The 24,088-nt window shown below is 44.0% G+C and overlaps 1 protein-coding gene across 1 annotated transcript; it reads right to left on the bottom strand.

Moving 5' to 3' along the window:
* Positions 1–10,346: 10,346 nt before the first annotated feature.
* ZDHHC22 (zinc finger DHHC-type palmitoyltransferase 22) lies at positions 10,347–17,533 on the bottom strand. The gene is made up of 2 exons (XM_053980420.1): positions 16,639–17,533; positions 10,347–12,519 (listed from the first exon to the last, which is right to left on the bottom strand). The coding sequence occupies exons 1-2, from the start codon at positions 17,195–17,197 to the stop codon at positions 12,254–12,256; spliced, it is 825 nt and encodes a 274-aa protein (XP_053836395.1). The 5' UTR covers positions 17,198–17,533; the 3' UTR covers positions 10,347–12,253.
* Positions 17,534–24,088: the final 6,555 nt, after the last annotated feature.

Raw genomic sequence — 24,088 nt, 5'->3', positions numbered from 1 at the left:
CAGCTCCACAGCAGCATGTTGCCCATGTGGGAAAGTGCAGATACAAAAGTGATACTATGATGTATCTCTCTGAAGAGAGTCATGTGAGCTTTAACAGTATCTATGAATTATAGGGTCTCTGGGAGGAGTATGCATAGAAGTGGGCTGTACAGAACTCTAAAAATATATTGTCGTAGGTGACCACTGCCATAGATCTGTCATGAACAACCTGGAAGGATTTTTCCATCTCTGAGCTGTTGTCTCCGTGATGACTGTACATTATGCTCACCGTCTGTGCAGGGTGAACGCCTACGCTGTGTCTTCATCCTGTCAGCTGGGTATGCAGAAGTTTGAAATTGTGAAGTAAGAATCTTGGCTACTGAAAGAATCACTGGAGTAAAAAATGTTCCACTCTTGAAGAAAATTCTCCAACTAAATCTGTATACCAGCTTTTCACCAAAACACATTTCTTCCAAATGTGGCTGTCTGTGTGGTCTTTCTTTTGTTCAAACATGACTTGCAGGGAGAACTAGGCAGTCATGCCCAAAACATCCAGCAGCCTCGTGGCATGAGATTTTATCCTAAGGTACAAGAAATACAAAGCTCTTACATGGCACCAGACAAGACAACCTGAATCTCATTGCCTTATATCCAAAAGGGAGTGCCATCAACTGGAATAATTTTATTTCCTGAGACTAGAAATTCAGTGTTTGCAAATTTTATGTTCACAAACATATGGATACAATTCAAGCAGGAAATTCTCAGGTTTCTGTCTCTTCTGACTACCTTTTCCTTTACATGGTTAAGTTTATCTGCAGCATGTCAGGCCTCTTCACCTTTATTTCACTGAGGCCAAAAAGGTAATTTTTTTCTTTCAGGTGCATTGCATCTGTCTTGTTTTTCTTTCTCATGATAAAAGCAGTCTGAAAGGAGCAGTACCCCTGCAGGCTTGGGCTGAGCAATCTCCTGGCATGCAAAATTTCTGGCATCTGCTAGATTGAACATAGCATGCTGTTACTGCTTTCATTTTCATAATTTCTAGTACAAAAATGTAGGGTCCCTCCCTGCCTACACAACTTTACACACTTGCTGTACCTAGGTGATGCTTCTTACAGGTTGCAGTGTAATGCAGCCATATAGTCCCAACTCTATTGCATGGTCTTTTGTGTCCAAAATGCTCATGCCCACTTCTCTTCCCTTTTTAAAATCCACCTCCTTTGAGGTATTTTCATGAGAAAAAATTAACAGTTCCAGTGTAATCTGACTCAGAAGATGGAAGGAAACACCATGTGTTCAGTCTGCTCTCTTGCTGAGCACAGTTTCCAAGACTTCCTCAAATTCTTGTTTGAACTAAAGCTGTTCTTAGAAGCATCCTGCATTGATTTGAAAGCTCCTAGAATTGAGTCCACCCTAATTGTTTAAAGTATAATTGCTTACTATTAAACACATGCCTCTTACACTGAGCCTGAATTTGTCATCTTTCCATACCCAGCTGTCAGATCTTTTGTCTATTTCCTAAACTGAAGTTCATAGTGTGACATTGTTCTTTTCACTCTAGGCATTTTCAAACTGAACAAGTCACTCTTCAGCTTTCTTTTTTAAAATAAGTAAATAGACTCAAATCTTCTGGATCCTCTGTTTGTGGCACTCTTCTTTGGATCCTTTATGATAATTTGAATGCATTTTTAATTGGAGTATTTTATTGAAAATAATATTAAATAATGTTATAGCAAAGAACCAATTTTTAAAATAAGAATAGAAGATTGTGCTTAATGGATGCCTGTATACAATTCAGAAACCGTAGTTGCAACGTATTTCATACCAGCCAGTTAATTTTCTGGCTTCAGTCTGTTGTGTGGCACACTTAAATGCCCATGAGTAATAGAAATACTACATGGGTGTTGGCTTTGTCTTCAACCAATGTTAAATTTTAGCTGATCAATATAAGGAGTCAGTTTTATTTGACCAGCTCTATTTCTTGTAAGCTTTATTAATTTCAATTAGTTTTGCTTTCTGTGTCTTGGAATGATCAAAAATTATGGGTTATTCCATTATTTTCTTTCTGTTTCCTGCTATGTCAATTTAAATCAGTCTACCAATCCTTAGTGGTTCTTAACAAATAGGACTGCTTGAAAAATCTGTATGTTTTCACTGAAAAACTCAGGTTTTTTTTTTTTGTTTTTTTGTTTTTTTGTTTGTTTGTTTGTTTTTTGAAAATGAAAAGGTCTTTTGGCTGAAAGCTTAAGTGTTTTTCAGTGTTAGTCATAGCATTCATTTTTCAGTGAATCTCAAGCACTATGGAAATAGTCTGGACTGTGGGAAAGGAGGAAGATGTTATCTCTCTAAAGAAATGAGGTAAACCTTCATCTCCTTCACCTGGGTTGTTTTGGGTTGCCTGTACAAGAAACAGGACCCCAACTTTGATGAGTGGTTCCACCACCTCACACTGATGATGCAGGAGCCCGTGTAGCCAGTCAAAACTGCTCAGTTGTTTGCAGTGGCAGAGGAGGCTAATAGATCCCAAGTAAGTGAGGATGAAACAGCATCTCCTGAGAAAATTGCTGGCTTAGTGAGTACAGATACCATTTTTTCACCCTAAAAATTCTAGCTAAAAAAAATCAGTGGTTTTGTTTGGCATAAGACATCGTGGTTCTGGATAGGTCTTGTTCTACATTTGCCAGAGTTCAGTGCAGTGACTGTTTTGTGAAATGAGCAGTGTTTAGTTTGCAAAGTGTGAAATACAACTGGAAATTGTGGGAAAGCTCTTTTAGCCAGGGTGAATGGGGTGAATGTTAGCAATGCCTGTTGTTTTGTGTTCTTGCTAAATATTGTCTCCTATGCAAGTGATAATGTTGTACCTATCCAAACATGCTCGGAAGTCAGAATAGGATGGTCTGTATCAAAGTGAAAATAGTTTTCACTGTTCAACATCCTATCACTAACCATGCTTGCAGAACGCTTACACATTAATGCTTTTTTAGAACATTCTGAAAGGGGGTTGCTGAGATTAGCTGTGTGATAAATGGCCAGAAAGCATTCCAAAACATTTGATTGCAAACTGATCCTTATTGTGCAATGATGAAAGTCTGAGCTTGATGGTAATCATCTAAATAGTGAAATGCCTCCAGATGTATAATGGGAGCTGCAGCCAACCCAAACTAGGACAGAGCAGAGCAAGTAACTGCTCTGAGGTCTATTGCTGTAGTGCTCCTGGTCCTGTGCAGTAGCAGCATTTGGGTAGAGAATGTTGAGAGACTGTAGTTAAACACAGATGTTGTCATTGAGAGTTGGATGTTGGTGCACAGATAAACCAATAGCCCTGACTACCTTCTAGCAGTTCAGAAACAAGCTGGGCAGTCTGAACACGCACCTCATGGCCAAAGCCTCTATTTCTTTGAAAGACTGGGATGCAAAGGTCAAACTTGCCTGCATGTTAAAATTGTTACCCCATTCAATTTTTTCTGCAGCCAAACGTAAAGCAGTGGTGGTAGGAGAAGCAGATGCTTCTGCCTGATCCTGAGGCCAGAGAAGTTATGGGAAGGATAATTGCAGTTTCTAAGTCTTGTTGTTTTTCAAATTCCACTGCTTCTTCAGCATCTAAACACCTACCAGCCTGAGATATTACAGCCATCTGATGTGCAATGTGTATCAGTGAGCTTTGCTGGGTGAGTGGAAGAAGATGGATGCCTTCCATTCCAGGGGGCCAGGGATGCCTTGATACCACTTTTCCTGTTCCCACATTATAACATCTGTTCATCTGCAGATGAATGCCTTAGAGGAGTGCCACATTCTTGCTTCATCTCACTGCTCTGGCAGTCAGCTCAGTAACAACCAAGTGCTCAGTAGCCACACAGACATTCACTATTTCAAAAAATATAATGACAATAACAATAACAAGTCACTGCCTACCTCTCATACTAGTATGGGGAAGGGAGGAAAACACTCCATTGTCCTCCACAGCTTAGATTATCTTTGGGCGTACTTTTGTAATTTCTTTATCACACCCTGTTCTGATGTAAGATCTGTCCTTAACACATCATTTTTTCAGTAAATGGGCTATTGTGTCCATCTTAGGCCCCATCAAAATATACATATGATTAAAAATAAGCCTCAATTTGCCTGAGATTGTTTTCTGTTTGGGATGACAACAAGTATAGCAGCACTCAGTTCTTCTTGGATCTTCAAACATTTCCATGGTACCCAAGCTCCAGGTGAGAACTTCTGTAACTTAAGCACACATAACAGCATGAAATTGATACTGGCAATTGTGCTCACACTTAATGTCCTACAAGTGCCATGAGCACTGACTGTCTAACATATGCTTTTGAACTTCTTCCTTATTTTGAGATTTGCCCTGGTCTCTTTCTTATTAACTCAAAAAAGATCTTGATGAAAATGCAATATTTACAATGTGTAGCATCACCTCTCATTCTTGCTTTAGAGATTACTATTAATGTTCAATATTTCCTTGGCATGAGAAAGTATTTGTTTTAAATCAGACACTGTTGTCAAAGCACTGTAATTTTCCATTGCTCTTCTACAGTCTAAATTGTCACATCAGGTAGAATATAAAATAAGAGGTCTTTGAGTGAGGGACCGATTGCCATATGGCTGACACCTAAAATCTCGGCAATTTGGCAAGAAGAAAGTGGAGAAAGATTAAGTAAATTCCACAAAATTAATGCCATAAGTAGGTGGCAGCTGTTAGTAAAGGAGAAAGAACAAAGACAAAGGAAAGAAAAAGAATAATGAACACCAATGTTACCAAAGATTTTTCTCACAGATACGTGAAAATAGATTTCAATGTAACTGTCCACACAGTAGACCAGTTTTCCAGGTTTCTTTTTAAAAATGTATTTTAAGCACAAAGAATTTTTCCCCATTTGATTTAGATATATAAGCTGAAATGTATCTTGGTGGTGAAGAGGAACCAACTTGCTGCTTTCATTGAGTGCTCCTTCCTCTCTTCCAGCCAAAAAATATGCTGTAGTCTTAAATTTGTCACTTTAATCCCACAAATCACACCCACCTCAAAAGCACTTGGCACTGGCATTGGTACTGCTGCATGAAATAATTCAAACAATAACATATGGCTGGAACTGAGATGGCCCCAGGCTCAGTTTCTTGTTTCCCCTTGTAGAAGGCACTTTTATCTTCTCAGCTGTAAAATGAGAAAAGCAAAACTTACCTATTAGAAAGTGCTTCAAGCTTCTTGTATATGAATTGGAACAACAAGTCATGGCTGTGGGCTATCATGGTTCTGGTGCTAGATTTTCTAAAGGCTGAGCATTCGTGTGGTTATACTAACCTACATTTTGTTTCATGTTAATAGATTAAACTACGTACTCACTGGGTTAATTTCCCTAATGTAATTCCACAAGTGAGTATAGAGACTGCTTTCTTATGGTTTGGAAAACTGAAAGGAAAAAACATAGCTGACTAAAATCTCTACTTCTATGCCTATGCAGGGAAACTTTTATAAATATCTCAAGGCTGATAAGACTAGAGAAATTAATAGAGTGATAGCTGGCTGTGTTGGGACTCTAAAAAAACCTTTTGTGGTGTAAAGACATCTCTTGTGCCCCTCCATCATGTATTAATTTATGCCCATGCATGTGATTTTTCTTTCCAGCATGTAAACATCTTCATGTAACTGTAATAATGCGGCATATGAAACTGCAGTCAAAAGCCTGGAGACTTATCAGATATCACATTATTCTATCTAAAAAGATACAATATTTGAAATCAGAAAAATGCCCTCAATGCAGTCCTGGAAGTCATTGATTACTGCAGTCTAACAAGCATACCTGGAAAACATATGAGTAAAATGGTGTGAGTAGTGCAGCTGCAATTATGGGATTATGTCTATGCTAGAAGCCAAGAATATGCTCAAATCTTTTCTCCTGGGCTGAGATACAGTTCTGTGCTACCTGTAGGACTGAGTGTTTTCATTATTGTCTTCATCTATGAAGCTTCTGTCCTGCTTGCTTTCATGTGTTTACATAGTTTGCACAATTTTATTGGAGAGATGCTGGGATTTGTCAGAGCCTAAGGTAAAAAAGTTCAGGACTTCTAAGTACTGATTTTTGAGACAGTGTAAATTTTTAAAATAATCTCAGATGTCTTCTAATCTATACTAGTTCATTAATGAGTGGAATTTTTGCATGCCTTGAAGAATCTTTAGGGGCACAATCTTGCCTCTATTGGCCCCGCCTTGCCTCTTGTGAAGTAAACTGATCAACATGCTCCATTTATTTTTAATTCATAGCAGCTCTGGAACAACTATTAAGATGACTGGCAACATGTTAAATGAGGTGCTGTGTATGACCCTGTATATTGAGTCTGCATGGTCAGGTTTTGGTAGTGGAGAGGCTACAGGGTGGCTTCTGTGAGACACTGCCAGAAGCTTCCTCTACGTCCAGAGGAGTCAATGCCAGGTGGCTCCAAGATGAAGGTGCTCCTGACTAAGGCTGAGCCAATCAAGAATTATAATAACATCTCTGTGATAATGTATTTGAGAAGGAAAAAAAAGTTGTTGAGCAGATGTAATTGCAGCCAGAGAAGTGTGGGGTGAAAATACATGACAGAAACGACTCTGCAGGACACCAAGTGGAGCAGAGGGAGAAAGTGTTCCAGGTGCCAGAGCCAAGATTGCCCTGCAGCCCATGGTGAAGACCATGGTGAGGCAGCTGTCACCCTGCAGCCCCCAAAGGACCACAGGGCTATAGGGATCCACCTGCAGCCTGTGGCAGAGACCCACACCAGAGCAGGTGGATGCCTGAGAGGAGGCTGTGAACCTGTGGGAAGTCTGTTCTGGGACAGGCTCCTGGCAGGGACCTGCAGACACATGAAGAGAGGAGCCCACGCTGGAGCAGGTTTCCTGGTAGGACTTGAGACCCTGTGGGGACCCACACTGTAGCAGGCTGTGCCTAAAGGACTACATCCCGTAGAAGAGTGACCCATGTTGCAGCAGTTCATGGAGAACTGTTGCCTATGGGTTGGACTTAAGTTGAAGAAGTTTGTGGGGGATTGTCTCCCATGAGAGGGACCCCACATTGCAGTAGGGGAGGGACTCCTCTCCCTGGCTGGCAGCAGAAATAACGAGTGATGAACTGACCATAATCCCCACTCCCCATCTCCCTGCACTGCTCTGGGGGAGAGGAGGTAGACCTCAGGAAGGAAGGGAAAGAGGGGTGGGGAGAAGGTGTTTTTAAGATTTATTTTACTTCTTATCATCCTGCTCTGATTTTGTTAGTAATAAATTCAATTAATATCCCCAGTTAGAATCTCTTTTACCCAAGAAGATATTTGGTGAGTGATCTCTCACGGTCCTTATCTCAACCCATGAACCCTTCCTTAGTTATATTTTCTCCCCCCTGTCCAGATGCAGAGGGAAGTAATAGAGTGGCCTGGTGTCCAGCCAGGATCAACCCACTACACACTTGAAAATTTATAATTTTTATTTGTAAACATCTGGGGAGACTAGAAAAATCTGGTTCCAAGAACCTCAAGAGACATGGGACTGGCGTGCTGGAGCTCTGATATCACTTGCCAGTTAGATTCAGTAGGACGACCAATGCTAAAAGCTCTTTGGTGTAATGAAGACAAGGCTGCTGCCAGGACAGCTCTGTAAGAGGACTGAAGCACTTTTTGGTCCATGTTTGCTGACTTTTGGTGTAATCTCCAAGGATTCTTTATTCCCCTGGCTTTCCAGAAAAGAGCGAGAAAATAAAAAACCCCACATCTGGACATGTTATTATTAAAAACCACCTTGCTGTTTGTTCTCTGACATGTTTCCATAGGTTTAAGTGTCAAGCAGGACACAGAGACTCCACATAGGTTTAAATTTTCTTCTCCCTTCATTTGTATTGCACAAATAGGTCATTGCTTTTCTCCAACTATGATAGCTCTGTCTAGTCTTTAAATAACTCAAAGAGAACTATATGGACTCTGCTGTTGCTGCTTATGGTTTCTATCCATGCATCTCCTCCTTGTAACATAATTGGCTGTTCAAGAAAGAAAAACCCTTTTGGCTTTGCTGGGGCTTTGAGGTTTTTTGAGCAGAAAGTGATTAGCAATGAGTTTTCTTAACTTTCTTTGTGTCCGTTCAGCCAACAATCAATGAAGTTAACTTGAAATTGTTGTCATACCTCATACTGCCTGATGGCTCTCATCATCTCTACACACATCAAATCACTTCTGCTCTCACTGGGGCCACTTTCTCTGATTGCTTTCGACCTCAGCTTTTCTTTCAGTCCAGGACTGCTTGTCCTCCTCCAGCTATATCCTTACAGTTAATGAGTCTTCTCATTCATTCAGTCTGTCTCCTTGAAAGTATTTTTAGACTGTGATCATCTCCCTTGAGCTGGCTATTTCTTAAGATAAATGCTATTTCACGTCATCTTTTCTCCTATGTTCCCTGTGCCTTATTACTTTTACCTTTTAACTCCATGTCCTCTGAGGATATCTAATGAAGACCTTTTGGCATGCAGGCCTTCAGGGCCGCCCGGTAGTGCAGTATGGGGAGGAACACCATCCACTACTTACTTTTTATGAGATTCTTACTGTACATAAGAACAGATTTCTGCTTTACTTCAGAGTTGCATCCCCTCATTTCCTCTATACTGCCATTGCAAAGACTTCTGAGACCTTAGAGGTGACACCATTTTTTTCAGATAGTCACACTTAAAATAGACAAGCCGCTAAGCAAACATCTGTAGTTTCTGTGAAAGGTCTTTAGCATCAGGGAGCTTTTATTTCAGCCCCTAGCATTATCAGAGAAGAAATCTGGTGGTCATCTGATTTTCCAAAGCCAGAGAAGCCTAAGTGCTTTATTTTTAAAACCTTTGCAAGTATTTAGACATTGTCACAAGAAATCATGTTCCAAAATATATTTGCTATTGCAGCTGCTATGTAATGAAATGCAAATAGTAAGTAATGACTCTTTAAGTACAGAAGATGAGAAGCTTTTATTATTTATCCTTAGAAAACTTTAGAGCCATAGAACAGATTTAGAATTTGCAACATTGCCATTGAGCTCAGCCTTCACTTACAAAATCATAGCTAAGAGCAAAGGTTCTATTCACATATGTTGAGCCCTGTTACATCTTCTTGCCAAGGATTTCTGTAGGTATAGAAAGGTAGGTAGGTATAGAAAGGAAGGGATGTCAGGGCAGCTGACTAATTAAAAAAAATACTGTTAACTGCTCCTGCAGAACCACTACCCCAAACAGGGCTGTTTGCACACTTCGGAATGAGCAGAGAAATAAGCCAATATGCAGGGTCAGTCTAATGTTATTTTATAGCTCTCATTTTTATAGCTCTTTCCATCCCAGAGGATCTTAACTGTAAAGGCTGTGTCCATCTGGAAGTCCCACCACGACTGCTGAAATCCAGTAGTTTGCTGCAAATGAACCATTTAGCTGCATAAAATGGTGATGCAGCAATTTCCAGCCAGTAACACAGGTGTCTGACAGGAAGAATAGCTGTGCGTGACTGTGCTGCAGTGACTCAAACTGGGATCTATCTGTACTTCTGCAAAGACTGAAATTTTGTGATCAGAACACACAGCTGTAACCCTGACATGGGCTGGGTATGATCCAGCCCTGATGTGAAGAGGCAGCAGGATTCATGGGCAACTAATGTTGTACTGGATGGATTCTGACCTTGCAGGGTGGCCCACTGAAACTCTGAGTTGTTTTGCCCTTCTCAGCGTGCAGCCCTAAGGAGTTCTACAGCCCAAGGCACTGTGGCAGTAGGTGCCAAGTGCCATAAGCTGTCCAAGACTGCAGTGTCCCTCAAAAGCCAAAAGCAGAGGGCAAAGATGTCAAACCATAATTTCTGCTGGTGGGAGGTGGCTTCTAGCTGAAATGTTGAAAGCCTATTGTCTTTAAGTCTACAAAAGTGGAGAAGTTGGATCAGCAAGTCTGTGGAACAAGAATAATCCTTCCAAGACAAAGTGTATGGCATGAGACTCTGGCTCTGGTTCCAGTGTCTAGGTGACTGTCTGCTCACCTTGACACCATTTGCCAGGAAGGAACAATTTATGTCGAGATGCTGTTTGTGGGTGATGATAATAGCATCATTTTCCCATAGCTTTGAGTTGACAAGGTATGAGTTTGGTAGTGTAATTTATAAATAGAAATTAAAATGGGTCTGCAAATTGGTTATTAGATGCATTTTTAGATTGGTCATTACATTAAAGTAGGGAGGATGAAAGGACTTGTCAAAAATCACATGATGAATTACTGGCAAAGCCAATAAACAAATCCTAATTTCTTCCTTTGACACATCCACGTGTATGCTGTAACAAATGTATAGAGACAGCTGATGACAGCTAACTGTCAAAAAGCACAATACAGCTCATGTAAAAAATCAGAATACATTTTATTGTTCACTTTTAGAGAAAATACATCATATTACTCATGGAAACGATCGTGTGTTCATGCGAACACACATAGTATGGAAGGATGTAGATCCTCCATGTTTTAGTTATCCAGCTAAGGGTTTTTCCAGAATATTTTCAAGGTTACTCTGCTCATCACAATAGACTTTGTTTGTTATTGATTCAAACGTGTATTCAAGTGTAAAGTGGTCAAAGATGGTTACAAAGCCTGTAGGAATGAGTGACTCCATTCTGGTTTGTGAGAAACTCAAGGACAACAGCAACAGTCATTCCACTATCAGGAATGCACCAAGAGCCTTTCTGAGGAAGAAATAACATTTTTCATGGCTTGTCAGCATACTCCCCAGCCTATTAAAGAGAAGCAATGGATTCCTACCCAGCCCACATAAGCTGATGAAGTTTGCCAAAACAAAGGCTTCTCATTGCAGCTGCTGGGCAATCCAGTGCTATGATCCTGGTAGAGATGTTATGGTATCCTTTGTTAAGAAGTGTATAAGAACAGGATCTCAGCACTGATCTAATGGGCTGTTGCTGCAGCTAAAAAACAACAAATACATGAAGTTGATTAATCCCTGTAGTAATTCTATTAACATCCTTAATGGAGTTATAACATGGATGATTTTACCCTTCTGCAGCAATGTGAGAGGGAATTGCCCTGGAGAGCCTGTAACTAAAGTGTGGCAGGGATGTCTGAGAAAAGCATCTTTCTGTTTGTTTTAGTGCAAAACGAAGTGCCCTGATGGGCTGGAAAACCTCCCTGTCTTCTGGAATTTTGAACAATTCACAGCCCTAATGGTGCAGGTGTTCCCTGTGAGAGGGTAATGCATCAGGGCTCTGACACAGCAGCAACGTTTTTGGCACTCTCCCAACTGCTTGCTGTGTGGCCACACTTCCTTCTGTATCTCTCACAGGTATGCATAGCCTGTCTCATCACACAGCTTCTCAAACACAGCATTTTCATTCACCTTTGTGGTTTCCTCTCCTTGTCCCTCCATCTGACCATGATATATCTGCCTGCTGCTTCCTATCAGAAGGGCAGCTTTGCCTGGACTCTGTCATTGGACAGAGGATTGCTAAAAATAAGTAGCAGAGCTACAGTCTTGACCTATAATTGTATAGAGAACAGATCAAGAACAGAAATGAGAAATTCTCAATTTCTTTTTGTTTTCCTCCTGATTTTCTAGCCTGTGGAGAGAAGGTTTATCTGATGCATTAACCATGTTCATAGCCTGTTCCTAGGACAGCTTGATTGCATTGTAGTTCTGTCATTAAGGGCTTGTCAGCATTGTGAGTCAAGAATCATATCTTGAAATGGAAGGGACCCACAAGGATCATTGAAATCCAACTCTTTGCCCTGAATAGGACAATCCCAAGAATGACACTATGTACCTGAGATCATTGTCCAAACAACTCTGGAAATATGCTCTCATGTAAAGTTACCTCATGTATATAAGTGCCAAAGAGCCACTCCACAAAACCCTCCCAAAGACAAGACACCATTTTTACAGTCTTCCACAACAGCTGAGGCTCCTGATGCAGACTATACAGGGTGACTAATGGGGCTGGGGATTGAGGGATTCAGACAGGAAGCCACAGGAGGGTCTAACTAAGTTTTCTGCTAGTTCAAAGACTGTTGCCACCTATGCAGGTGCAGTGATGTGACTACTAAGCTGCAGTATCTCATCTACATGGTTCGAGATTTCCATGTAAATATGCTCAATTTTTTCTGTTTGATAGCCCATCCTTTTGTCCCACAGCAGCCACAATCCCAAGAGATGGAGTAGCCCAGCTCTGTAGTGATCCAGGAGACAGTGGGAGAGACCAGGGAAGGTGTTGTGTGCGTGGGATGCACACACACACACAGGGATTTTATTTCTCTTTCTGCCTACGATAGCTACTCTCCACATTCTGCACAGGGATGAGAAGTCCAAGCAGCCACTTCTTGCCAAAGACTTCTTGCAGGTTCTCCCTCCAGGGCCGGGCTCTGACCACCGTTCCTTTCCGCACCTGGTACCGTGTCTGCCCTCGCAGGACCAGCAGCATCTGGTGGCAGCAGAAGCCGGCGCAGGCCAGTCCAATCCCAAGCCAGAGGTAGAGCATGAGGATGACAAACATCTCAGAGCTAAGGAGAGCTCCTAAAAACCAGGAGGGAGGGAGGACAATAAAAGAAAGAGCTTAGACACACCACACATGCAGTGTAACACAGCCCCAGGAACCAACAAACCAACTGTTTTCTCTGGCCACAAGTGGGAAGGTAGGAACAAGACAGGCTGGTTGCTCTAACTATATTAAATTATTTCCTTCAAAGTGTCTGATGCAATGGACCTGCTGTAGAAATATTAAAATGATCATGGTCTCTTGTACACTTCTCCTTCTGCTGTTTATGTGAGGATCTAGATTACAGGGACAAATTCAAGTAGAAGTAAAGCATGTCTGTAAGACTTCAGCATTATTCTGAGTAATAATTAATTTATTTAAGGATTTACCTGCTCATCAGAGGCAATCTAAGATTTCTAGGATTTTGAAAAGACAAGTGGACCCTACAGTGTGTAGATCCTTCTAAGAAGCCTTACTGTTTGTATTAACACAAGGCAGAAATATTTCAGATTTCTCTTTTTCTCCATCTCTACTATATGAGTACGTGTGTATATATATATACATCTATATAAATTTTAAAAAAGAAAAAGAAATCAATAATGACTTTTCTAACTTTGGAGCAAGGCAGTTTTCATGTAAATGCAAGAAAGAAACAGAAACCTTTCTAAAACACAATCCAAATTCCTTTCATTAGCTGCTGCTAGAATACTCAAAATACTTTGAATATCTGAAGCTCCTAATTCAACTGGGGGGTTTTTAGTATATATTGATGATGAATATATTTGAATAAAAATATTCTGTAGGCCCTTTCCTCTACAATGATTTTAGAACTCCTTCTGGAAAATATTAGTATAACAGCAGGTGTCACTGAGTGACCTTTCAGTGTGTAAGCAGAGCTAAACCCATTAATATAACATTCTCTGTGTGCCCATATGATGTTTATGCATGTATTTTGTGCATATTGGTATATTATTAAACACCCATATTTACACACAGGCATATTTACACAAAGGAAATGAAATGTGTGTCAATACTGGTATAAATAGCTGATATCTTTTCACTGGTTCCTATAAGGTTTAGAAATAAAGCTCTCACATGGTTCTGTTCCTCTGGAAGACCATGGGCCCTACAAGAACAGCTGTGACAGAGCAGGGATTGCATGCATGATAGAGGTGTGCTGCCTAAAAGAGGTACATGGGTGCTTCAGGTTTTAAGTTCAACAGAAGGGTCACTGGATATGCATCTTTTGCTTCCCTTATGCAGAAGGCTGGATTAGGTGGTATCACCTGGTTTTGCAATCTATGAATCCCATCTTTTCCACCTGGCAGTGCTGTAAGTGAGAGATTGGGGCAGGCTCCTCTGAGGATAATTTGTAAGGACACTGACTACAGCCTCAAGCTTTCAGAGACTGTCTTCACTCAAAAAAGGTGCAGGAATCATTCCGTTTTCTTCCTAAATGCAATGTCATCTTTCCCTTCTTATTAGATCCCATTCAGCTCAGTGGGCTCCGTATGCAACACAGCAAGAGAACAAGACCCTTAGGAAAATGACAAATCTTCATACCAATTCTGACAGAATAACTTAATCTAGCAGGTAAGAAGCCCAGAGCCAAATACTGGATTCTCTGTTGGTCTTTTACTGGACTAGAGTGTGACAGACATTTGTTTTTCCCTACAGCTGATACTGAGATGGGATATGGGGAGACACTTTTTCTTTAGACCCTTTGCAAAGCACCTCTAGGCCTTATTTATCTGACTTGCTGAAATTCAACATTCAGGAAGTAATAACCCTTGTTTCCCCTTGAAAATATTAAGCATCTCTGAGCCATCCTTTCCAGACATATTATTTTTTTAACCTTTTCTTCAAGCTACCTACATAAAGCATTTTCTATAATTTATTCTGTATGGTCCAATATGATGTGTTTACAATAGTGCTCTCCATTTGCCCCTCATCCCCATGACCTCTTTTAGTCTTGGATTCTTTTTTTCTCTAAGTGACCCAGTGTGATCTCAAGGTTATATTGCCATATATTATCCATGCCAGAAAAGCTGTGTTGTAGGCTGTAGTTATTGACTTTGGGTCCAGTTCTGAAATCCATGCTTGAGTACAGTCTGGGCAGAATGAGCCAGCTGAAAACTTTCCCAGCATGAAAGCAGGGAACACTTAGTTGATAGAAGACCAGCAGATTAACCCTTCATCCTCCATTACTACTTCTGCAGTACAGTGGGCACGATGGAGAAGAAGATAGATAAAGTTTTTTCCCTGCTATCGCAGTCCTCTGTTTGGATGATACAACAACCCTTAGGTAATAGTTACATTAGCTGAAAAATACTGTGTGAGCAACCCTTCCAGGTAACCGTTCAAGACTGTGGTTTTCTTTCCTGAAATGGAGGTTAAATGTCCTGGTACAAACCCAGTAGGCCCTTCCTCCCAAGCAATCAAGATACCACATGCCTGTATCTTGCTGTGTGAGGCAGCAGTTCTCAGCAGAACTAGAGGTTTGGTGGGAGCTGCTGGAAGCTGCTGCCCCTCAAGGGTGTTCTGGCTCTTAGTTCTGCACCCAGCCCCACTGTGTCCCACTCAAACACTGTCCACATGCTGTATTGGCACCACAGTTGCTGCCACCAGAGCTGGGGCACTTCAGTGGCTCCGCAAATATATGTCAGGATCCACCTCTGTGCAGATGAGCCCTCAGAGTCAGAGAGAACTAATTCCTTGATAATCTCCTCCCATATCCCTGCTGTGCTAAACAGAACTTAGGCACAGGGGAAAATCATTCCCAGTGTTTTTAATGCTAGTAAAGCTCACGCAATATTATTTACAAAAATTCTTCTAGTTGGAAAAATGATTCCATAAAAATGTCATGGCAGGATTTCATGTTTATTGTCTTTCAGTGATTACCATGACAAATCTGAAAATTTGCCAAGTAGAGAGATATTTGTTTGTTTTCAGATGGCAACCCAGCCTGGAATCTGAAAAGCAAGCTAGGGCCTCTCTGGCTCCTGTTTTCCCAGCAGTGGAGTCTCCACACTCAGATCTTAATCAACACTTCTGGTGACAGTGCACAAGCCAAAACAGACTCCCTTCTTACTGAGCTCAGCTGAACCTGCAAAGCTAAAATATATGGGATACCTATTTTAGTCTAGTAAAAGCTGATGTAAGTGTATGAGGCAGGAGCTGCATAGGGGGGAGATGGCAATTCTCTGCAGTCGCTCTCAGGGCAGAGTAGCAGTCTAGGCTGTCTGCATAATCCCTTCTTTGAGGTCAGGTTCCATCTAACTCTTGGGTTTGGACAGAGGAAAGGGTTCCGGTTGGAGAGTTTGAGGGTCTGTTGAAAGGTGAAGAGGCAAGGTTTCTTGCTCTGCAAGAACAGAGGATGAGTTATGGGAGCAAAATCAGGAGAGGGAAGGAGAAGGGTTGTGCAGATTTGCAGAAAGGCAGAGAGAGGGGAAAGGGGAAGCAGAAAGAAGGGTAAGGAATGGAAGCAAGGAGAAGGACCTTTTGCAAAGAGCAGCACAGAGAATTTCCCATGGTTCTCTGTGGACTTGTGTCCCAGACTAGGGTCACAAGACAGGTCGCTAATCATGTCACATGAACTCCTCTCTCAGTTTCTGTTGCCTGAACCCCAATTCTCCTGTGCTTGAAGGATGAAAAGATCTCAGTAAGTTTCACTGCCAGGAGGCAGGAGGTGGGTGACAGTGAAGGGAGTGAGTGGACCTGGAAAAGATATACCTGCTGGGATATGGGGAACTGCAGATTTGTAGGGTACAAAAGCCTACAGGACCCCCCCACCTCTACCTGTAGGACAGGCAAAAGATCCCTCATACCTGCAGTGAAATCCCTCTCCTCTGTCTAATTACAACACATGTCCTGCACAACAGATAGCTCTATTCTAACATCATCAAGTTGGTTATGGGGCATTTTCCAGAGCCTAACAGCTATGGATGTAATCTGGAGTGGGTCCCAGCTTCTATTTCAGGTGAAGCAAAGTATTTTGGAAGGGCTAGCTGTAGCCTCCAAAGAAGGCCAATTGCCCTTCTTGCTCATTTCCATACCACACCTCCACAGAGACGGCTATCCAAGGAAGATCAGGTCCCCCCATCCCAGGAGCCCTGGAGAAGGAACATGCTCCTCACCTCTGAGCAAAGAGTCCTTACCTGAGAAGAACTGGCTGATGGAGTGAGGCAGAAGAGTGAGGAAGGCCAGTGGGTCCGCAAAGGACATGGAAAGGGTAGCAGAAATGTAAGCCATGCCTGCCACCAGGGAGTCAAGGCAAGCCAGGGAGGTGTAGAGGCAGAACATGATGAAGTTTCGCATGTTCCTGCTCCCGATGCAGTTCCCTGTGAAGAAACAGTGGTGGTCATGCCTCTGGGTGACTCTGGCACACAGTCTACAGAAGTGAGTGCCGGGCAAGGCTGAGCCAGGGGACCTGCTTCCATCCAGCCAGTCTGCCACTTCGGCTCCTTTGCCCAAGTTTAAGTCCTTGCCCAAGTCCTCGGGGGAGTTCTGGATCACAAGGACGTAGTTGCCCAGGGCATTAGCTGAGAGGAAGAGGAAGAGGGCCCCATGCAGCAGAGCAGGCGAGAAAAGTGGGGTGGTGGAAGGGTCTCTGAACATGCTGGGGATGAAGACAAAGATCTGGAGGACGAAGGTCACTAGGGAGATGCACAAGAAGTAGGCTGGAGCGACAACATTGAGCAACCTGAGAACTAGCATTGCGGATTACGTTCCTGCGGGGGAAAGCAAGGAGAGAAGGAACATCACCGCTCCGGCTGCACACTTCATCCTTCCATTTCCTGCCGGGTCCCGGCCCCGCTGCCTTCGGGAAATGCCCTCCGGGGGCCGCTCTCCCTCGCCGCCGCCCCACGGCCCCTGCCGAGCCGAAGCAAAGGGACAGCCCGTGGGCAGCGACCTCTCCCCGGTTCCCGGAGGAGACACCCCAGCCCCGGCTCCAACCTCCCGGGAACTTGCAGCAGCGGTGCCCCGGAGGGGCTGCAGCGGCTGGAAGGGGAGAGGCGTCTCCCGCGGTGTGCTGGCGATGCGAGCACTGCTCTGTTCCCTAGCAGTCTCTCTGCCAGGCAGGGTCAGTTTTGGTATTGCATGAGAGGAAAAAAGGTGGTGCTGGAGGAGGGGGGAGTGAATTGGAAAGGAGGGGTGGGAGGAGGAGAAGGGGAGGGGGGAGAGGTTGCTCTAATCCACTGCAATACGGATCAAATCCAATGCTCTAATTTATCCCTTAAAGCCACGGATCTACAGATTATCTCTACGACCGCTGCCCTGTTCTGCACGAAATTAGAAAATACACAAAACAGCTGGTCAAGTGCTGTCCGGATGCAACCTGCGGCGCCCGGCTACCGAGCCGGGGCAGCCCCGCAGCTGCAGCCGCAGCTGTGGCCGGGCACGACGCATTCCCGCCGGACAGGCTGTCACCCCCGGCCCCGGGGCTCAGCCAGCATCGTCAGGGCTCAGGATAGCCAGGGGGGCCACCCGCGGCGGGCAGCGAGCTAGGTGGCGGTGTGGGTGCCCCGGCACCCCGAGCACACCCGTGCCGGCAGCCTCCAGGAGTCCCCAGCGCCGGTGTCTGCAGAGCCCCGGCGGCCCCGACGCGCCTCGGCCCCGCGGCGCTGCGGGCTGCACGCTGCCACCTTGCAGTCCCCTTGTCCCCAGGCGCGGCGGGTGCCGCCCGGTACCGGCGTGTCTGGCGCCGGCGGAGCCGCTATTTCAGCCGGCCGTGCCGAGATCCCCACGGTAGCCGAGCCGGAGTGCAGTCCGGAGTCTGCCCTGTTCTTCCTCTCCCTTCCTGCTCTTTTCCTGTCCCTCTTTTCTCTGCCTCTGCCCTGTGTCTGTCTCTCTCCGTCCAATGCCTCCTGTCTCTCCCTGTCCATGTCCTTGTCCCTGTGCTTTTCAACTCCGGACTTCTCCTTCTCCCTCCCTCTCCGTATCTCCTTCCTGCCTCCTGTTCTTGTCGGGTCGTCTCCCTTCCCGACCCTCTCCGTGTCCCCTCCCCCGTCCCGGCCCGTGTCCACCGTAGCTGTCCCTTCAGCACCACCCTCACCTGCTGCAGCTCCATCCACCTCCCACCGAGCAAAACCCGGCTCAGAAGAGAAAGGTGTTGGGCCTCTGAGGTCCTGCCAGCTCCCACGGGGAGAGCAGAAGGGTGGGAAGAGGCATTCTGCTGCTCCAGCCCGCAGAACACCATTCCTTCCCACACTGTGGGTGAGGGAGGCAAGGTGAGTTTTCTGTGTGTCCCCGTGCCTCCCCAAAGCTGCCCCTATTCAACCAGCATTGGAGGCAAGGGGAAATGTTGCAGGGAGTTGTTGCAGGTTCAAAGCCTCCCTTAACACAAGCAGGAAAGGCTTTGATCTGGACAGGTGGTGCCTGGGCAGAAGCAGTAGCCTGGTGCTGGTAGAAGTTTTGCAGACACGTATTTTGCTCTCTGACAGCTATACACCCTCACCCCCCTCTGCCCTCCCACGCTCTTCTTGTACTGTCTACACAGGCTCTGTGCACGGCCTCTCCTTCTCCTACACACCTACGTGCTGCACCCTCCCAGCTCTCATGAATAACATCCCCGTCTCCCTCCACAGATGAGCCACCCATGACAGGAGAAGGGTGAAGAAGGGGAGAGAAGAGGGCTATTGGGCTGCAGCTGTGTCCCTGGTGACAGTCAAACTCTGCACTGGTGAAAAGTCAAAGAAAAATGCATTTTACATAATCTTAGGTCCTAGGTTTACTGGCCAGCCCCTCAGCACAGACTCTGCAACTCCACAAGAGACTCTCCTTTTGCCTGAAGATTCAGAGCAAAATGAAAGTGTGTTTCATGTCTCAGTTTCTAGGGAGAGAGGACTGGAGGAGAGAACGGCTGTGCTTGTCTCCTGCACATGCACTAGCATGGAAGGTGTTGACAGCAACCAAGTGTTCAAGGGTTCTTTATTAGAAATAACTTCTCCCAGGTAACTTTAATGGTTCAACATTTCTGAGAAAAGCAGTGGCAATAACACAAGCAAGTGCAAACCAAGCCTGTAGGCACTGGATCTGTAGTGATGAACAGCTAAGAGACACCTCTGGCAGATCTGAAGGGGAAGCTGCTCAGAGCGGATCTAGTTTTCACTCCCACCTCCCTCATTCTCCTGTCACGACTACTGAGAATAAAAATCCTCCAATATTCCCTCAACTCATCAATTTAAAGTAGACTGAGCCTTGCAATAGAGATACATGACCCAGTCTACGTTTTATCTTTAAATAATCAGACAGTGTTTTCTCCATATTTTAACAGCTTACATCAAAATAATAATAAAAAAAGAAAATTACAGAGAAATCTTTTCATGTCATGAAAGACTCTCAACTGAGGGGACTGCATCTCATGAAAGACATTAAGCCTGCCTGAATAGGGAACATCAAAAGCTGTAGCCAAAGCGGGGGGAAGAAGGGGAAGGGAAGGGAAGGGAAGGGAAGGGAAGGGAAGGGAAGGGAAGGGAAGGGAAGGGAAGGGAAGGGAAGGGAAGGGAAGGGAAGGGAAGGGAAGGGAAGGGAAGGGAAGGGAAGGGAAGGGAAGGGAAGGGAAGGGAAGGGAAGGGAAGGGAAGGGAAGGGAAGGGAAGGGAAGGGAAAGGAAGGTGAAATCTGGTTTCCACTGGAATGGAAGATTGGTGAGGCAGATTATTCCCCACATTCTCATTAAAATGCTCTTGCACATTGATGCTTATGATTTGTCACTGTCAAAATAGTGGATTCATATTTACCAATATAGCAAAATATCCTCTTTCAGTGCTGTTGTGACATTATGAGCTGTTTGCAGGATGGGGAGAAGTTGACTGGGAATGAATTTGCCTATGTATATGCATGTGTATATAAGAGAGAGATAGGTAAATAAGGAGATTAGCACAGGAAGTAAGCAAAAAATGGGAACAGTAGCTAATTTGGAGCAAGCATTAAAAAGTAACAACATGTACTGCATGAACTGGGTTTTCTCCTGCTATAAAATCAACATCATGAGACAACTTGAGTGTGTGATACTCAGAAATATTTTCTCCCTTTTTCTTCTCTGAGTCTGGTTGTGACCCAGGAGATGGAATATTTCCCCATTCTGCTTTTCAACCATAAGTAAAATCACTTCATTCATGTGTCAGGATTTCCTTGTCTTTTGAGTATGGCAAGGATTATGCTATCTGCCTTTGTCTGGAAGAACATGGCAGCTGGGCATAAGAAACACATGTGAGAGCAGTTTATTGTTCTCATTAGCTACTGTGCAGATGTTCTCCAGAAATTAGCACAGCATACCACAGCCAGTCCCTCTCTCACCCCAGCCTTGGTGATTCTGAGTGTCACCACTCCACTCTTCCCTGCTGGCCAATTGTGTGCAGGGACTTTCCTTAGTATGGACTCTTTCCCAATATGTCCCTTTAGCAAGCAGGGTAGGAAACCCTTGACATAATCTATCCAGTTGTCAGCCAGCTGGTGATTCTGTCCTCTGATTCAATCATCTGGGCTACATCTGGTGATGACTGGCAGATGACAATTTTTGTAACTTTGTCCCCAGATCTTCTAATTCTTTGTGCTCAGAGATTTCAAACAGAATAAAATACTGTTCCAGTTGATGCCATACTCTGATACAGCCTGCCCAAAATCTTTGAAGGTTTCACTTTAAATTGCATCCCAAGTTACTTATAATTTCTTCCATCTCAAATTGTGCATTGCCTTAGCCTGCACCATTAGTTTATTGTTCAAGATACAGTCTGATGGTGATTTTCTCTGGAATGAGTAATTTAACCTCTGCTATTTGTTGTGACATTTTTAAAGAAATGAATTCTCTCTGTGGTAAACCAGGTGCTGCTTGATTTAAATTATCACTTAACTACAAGTTTTATGAAGTGGTTTCTGATTTGGTTTGATTTTTCTGTTTCTGGGTAGTTAGCCTTCAAAATTTGAACACCCACAATGCTTGGAGAGGTCTCTTGTTTGATTAGGTAAAGCTGAATGGCCAAGAAAAGTAACATGCGGCTTAATGTCTTCAGTTTAGCAACAAAATAAATATAGTACGGCTGAGCTGCATGCCTTTATGCTGACCAGCTTCAAATTTGCCTAGGTGGAGGAGAGTGAGAGCAAAAGGGTGCTCAGCCCTTTCCTCATTCAGTTCTGGGTTATACTACATAGGTCAGGATCTGATCTTCCATAAACACAAATCTAATGCTAAGCTTCTACTCATAGTAAGGAATGGCCTTCAGAAGCCAACTCAACCATCTGTCCCAATTTTCCATACCCTTGCTTCAAGTTTACCTGTCCTTTGCAGACAAAAGTCTGATAAAGTCCTGAAGATCTCAGGTGATGGAGATTCTGCACTGAGGTCAGGTAGACCAACAGTATGGTTTTAGGCAGCTGGGTTTTAAATTATGTAGATTGCCCATTGTGCTGCTTCAGTTGTGCTGAGGAGTTTGATGAGGAGGACATTTATTAACAAAGGAAGAGATGGTAACACATTTCCAAGGAGATGGGATATCACGTTGTTCATGATGCTCTGGTCCATTCTAGCTGGCCCATGCAAAGGAGCAACAGGCCTGTGTGAAAAAAGGCCACAATTTATGGTGTGCCCTGCTGTGTCAGGAAAGCTGTTGCAAAAATCAATATTTTATTTATTTGCTGCTTTTTGGTGGTGTCAGGAAACAAATTTTTGCAGTCAAGTAAATTTCAGTATGCCAGAGCACAACAGCAGGAAGAGAAAATATTGATGATAGGTGGGAAGGGAGTGTTGTGGGAGGGAAGGCACTCTTGAGCCCAAGCTCAGGCCAGGGTTGCTGTCCCTGGCTGTTGTCCACTCTCTCCTTCATTCCCCTTGCAAATGCCCCTGAGCTCTATCCTCATAATGGTGTGGGAATTCTTCCCCTAAGAGACTCAAGATTCTTCCCTTCCAGTGCCTACAGCTGCTCCCTTCATCAAACCCTGCCCATAATACTGTCTCAGCACCAGAGGAATGGCTGAATGCTGCGACAAAACCCCCTATGGAAAAGCTCCAGTAGTGGAAAGAAAAAGGACAAGAGAGAGGGAAGTACTACAGGCATTTTGTTCCTGCAAAGCTCTGAGCATCCTCTGCCAATGTCTGGCTGGTCTCGAATTCCCATCGTCCTCAGCAGGCCTCAGTACCAGATGATCTATCCTGACAACAAGGTGTCATGCTGCCACTTGAGGAGACTCTTCTCCTTGCTTTCAAGATGCTTTGACTATCAGCTAAAGTACACAATAAAACATCTCTATAAACATTTGTCTCAGTTGACTGATTTGGAACTCCTGAGCCAAAATGCTCAAGCCAACTGAGCAGATTCATCACTCCCAGGTAACTATCATGGAAAGTTATTGGAGCAAGGTTCCTGACACTCTGCATCATTTCCTGCAGAACACTGCAGGAACAGAGCTCTTAAGGAGTAGAAAATTAAACTAATAAATGTAAATGGTGTTCATTGCAAGGGAGGATTAAACCCCAAACTAACAGGCATGGATATGTGAGGATGGTCTTCTGTCAGTAGAAGCAGATACTGCTCCAGAGATTGTGCACTGCCCTTTTTCACAGGTCTGGCATCTTCCTTCTCATCCCCAGCTGGCCGCCCAACCCTCGCCTGCCATCGTTGGATGCTTTGAGCATTGTGTCAAATTTATACTGGGCACATCAAGATGCAGGAGCCCTGGTCTTCCTTTCTGCTTGTGAAGTGTCAAGCACACCTAGGGAATCCTATAAATAATAAATAACAATAACACATGTGCATATTCATAACCAAGTCATTGTTTAAGTAGTGAATATTCAGCACACACCAGATGGTTCTTCTTTCACTGCCTCCAAAATGGAAATGACCAGTTACTAAAGATAAAATATTCCTTCCCTCTGCTGCTTCCCTAGGGCTCCTACTTGTTGTTCTCTTGTAGAACTGCTACTCTCTAGAGAAAAAAGCCTTTCAGCCTTGGAAACATTGAAATCAGATCTGAAATATGAAATGTTTCAGCAGAAGCTGCAGATAAATGAACACAGTGTTAAATCAATTCCAGAAAATAGACTTGGATTAATCCTCCTGCCTGCTGCAGCAGTGCTCTTGGGAGAAGCACCCCACTGTCACATGGCTGCTGCCTCTGCTATCAAGATGTCCCTCCACTGGGTCTGTAAAAGCAGTTCCTAAATTATTTCTGCTCTTCAGAAATGGTAGCTAGCAGCCAGTGCACCACATGTACTGCACATGACCACCATCCAGCCACGCTGCAGGTGGCAATGATTTTAACTGTTACTACACGGAGGGCCAGACTCTGCCTGCTTCATTTCCACCCATCCCAGTGGCTGTAGTTTTCATTTATGATCTTTTACATAAGATGCACTAACAGCACTGGGAGCAGGACCAGGCCCTCAGCCACTCAATGCCAAGTCAAACCATCTTGCTTCTTGCCTTTCTTTGTCCCCATGTGCAACACATAAGCTTGCCCAGCTCCATTGAAGGAGATGGTCCCATCCCATCCCATCCCATCCCATCCCATCCCATCCCATCCCATCCCATCCCATCCTTTGGTAAGAAAGACACTGAGCTCAAACTGTGGCAGATTTAGGAGGACCTTGAGCCCAGACACTTCACTTTCC

The sequence above is a fragment of the Vidua macroura genome, chromosome 6, assembly GCF_024509145.1.
Source record: "Vidua macroura isolate BioBank_ID:100142 chromosome 6, ASM2450914v1, whole genome shotgun sequence".
Classification (NCBI taxonomy): Eukaryota; Metazoa; Chordata; class Aves; order Passeriformes; family Viduidae; genus Vidua; species Vidua macroura.
Note: the sequence above shows the minus strand (reverse complement) of the source record. Positions and strands in the feature narration are given on the sequence as shown.

Bases quoted from the DNA above. Each gene is read 5' to 3' on its own strand.
- ZDHHC22 (XM_053980420.1), bottom strand. From the start codon at position 17,197: ATGCTAGTTCTCAGGTTGCTCAATGTTGTCGCTCCAGCCTACTTCTTG. The intron at 12,520-16,638 runs GTAAGGACTCTT...CCTGGTTTTTAG, and splicing joins CATCAGCCAGTTCTTCTCAG to GAGCTCTCCTTAGCTCTGAG.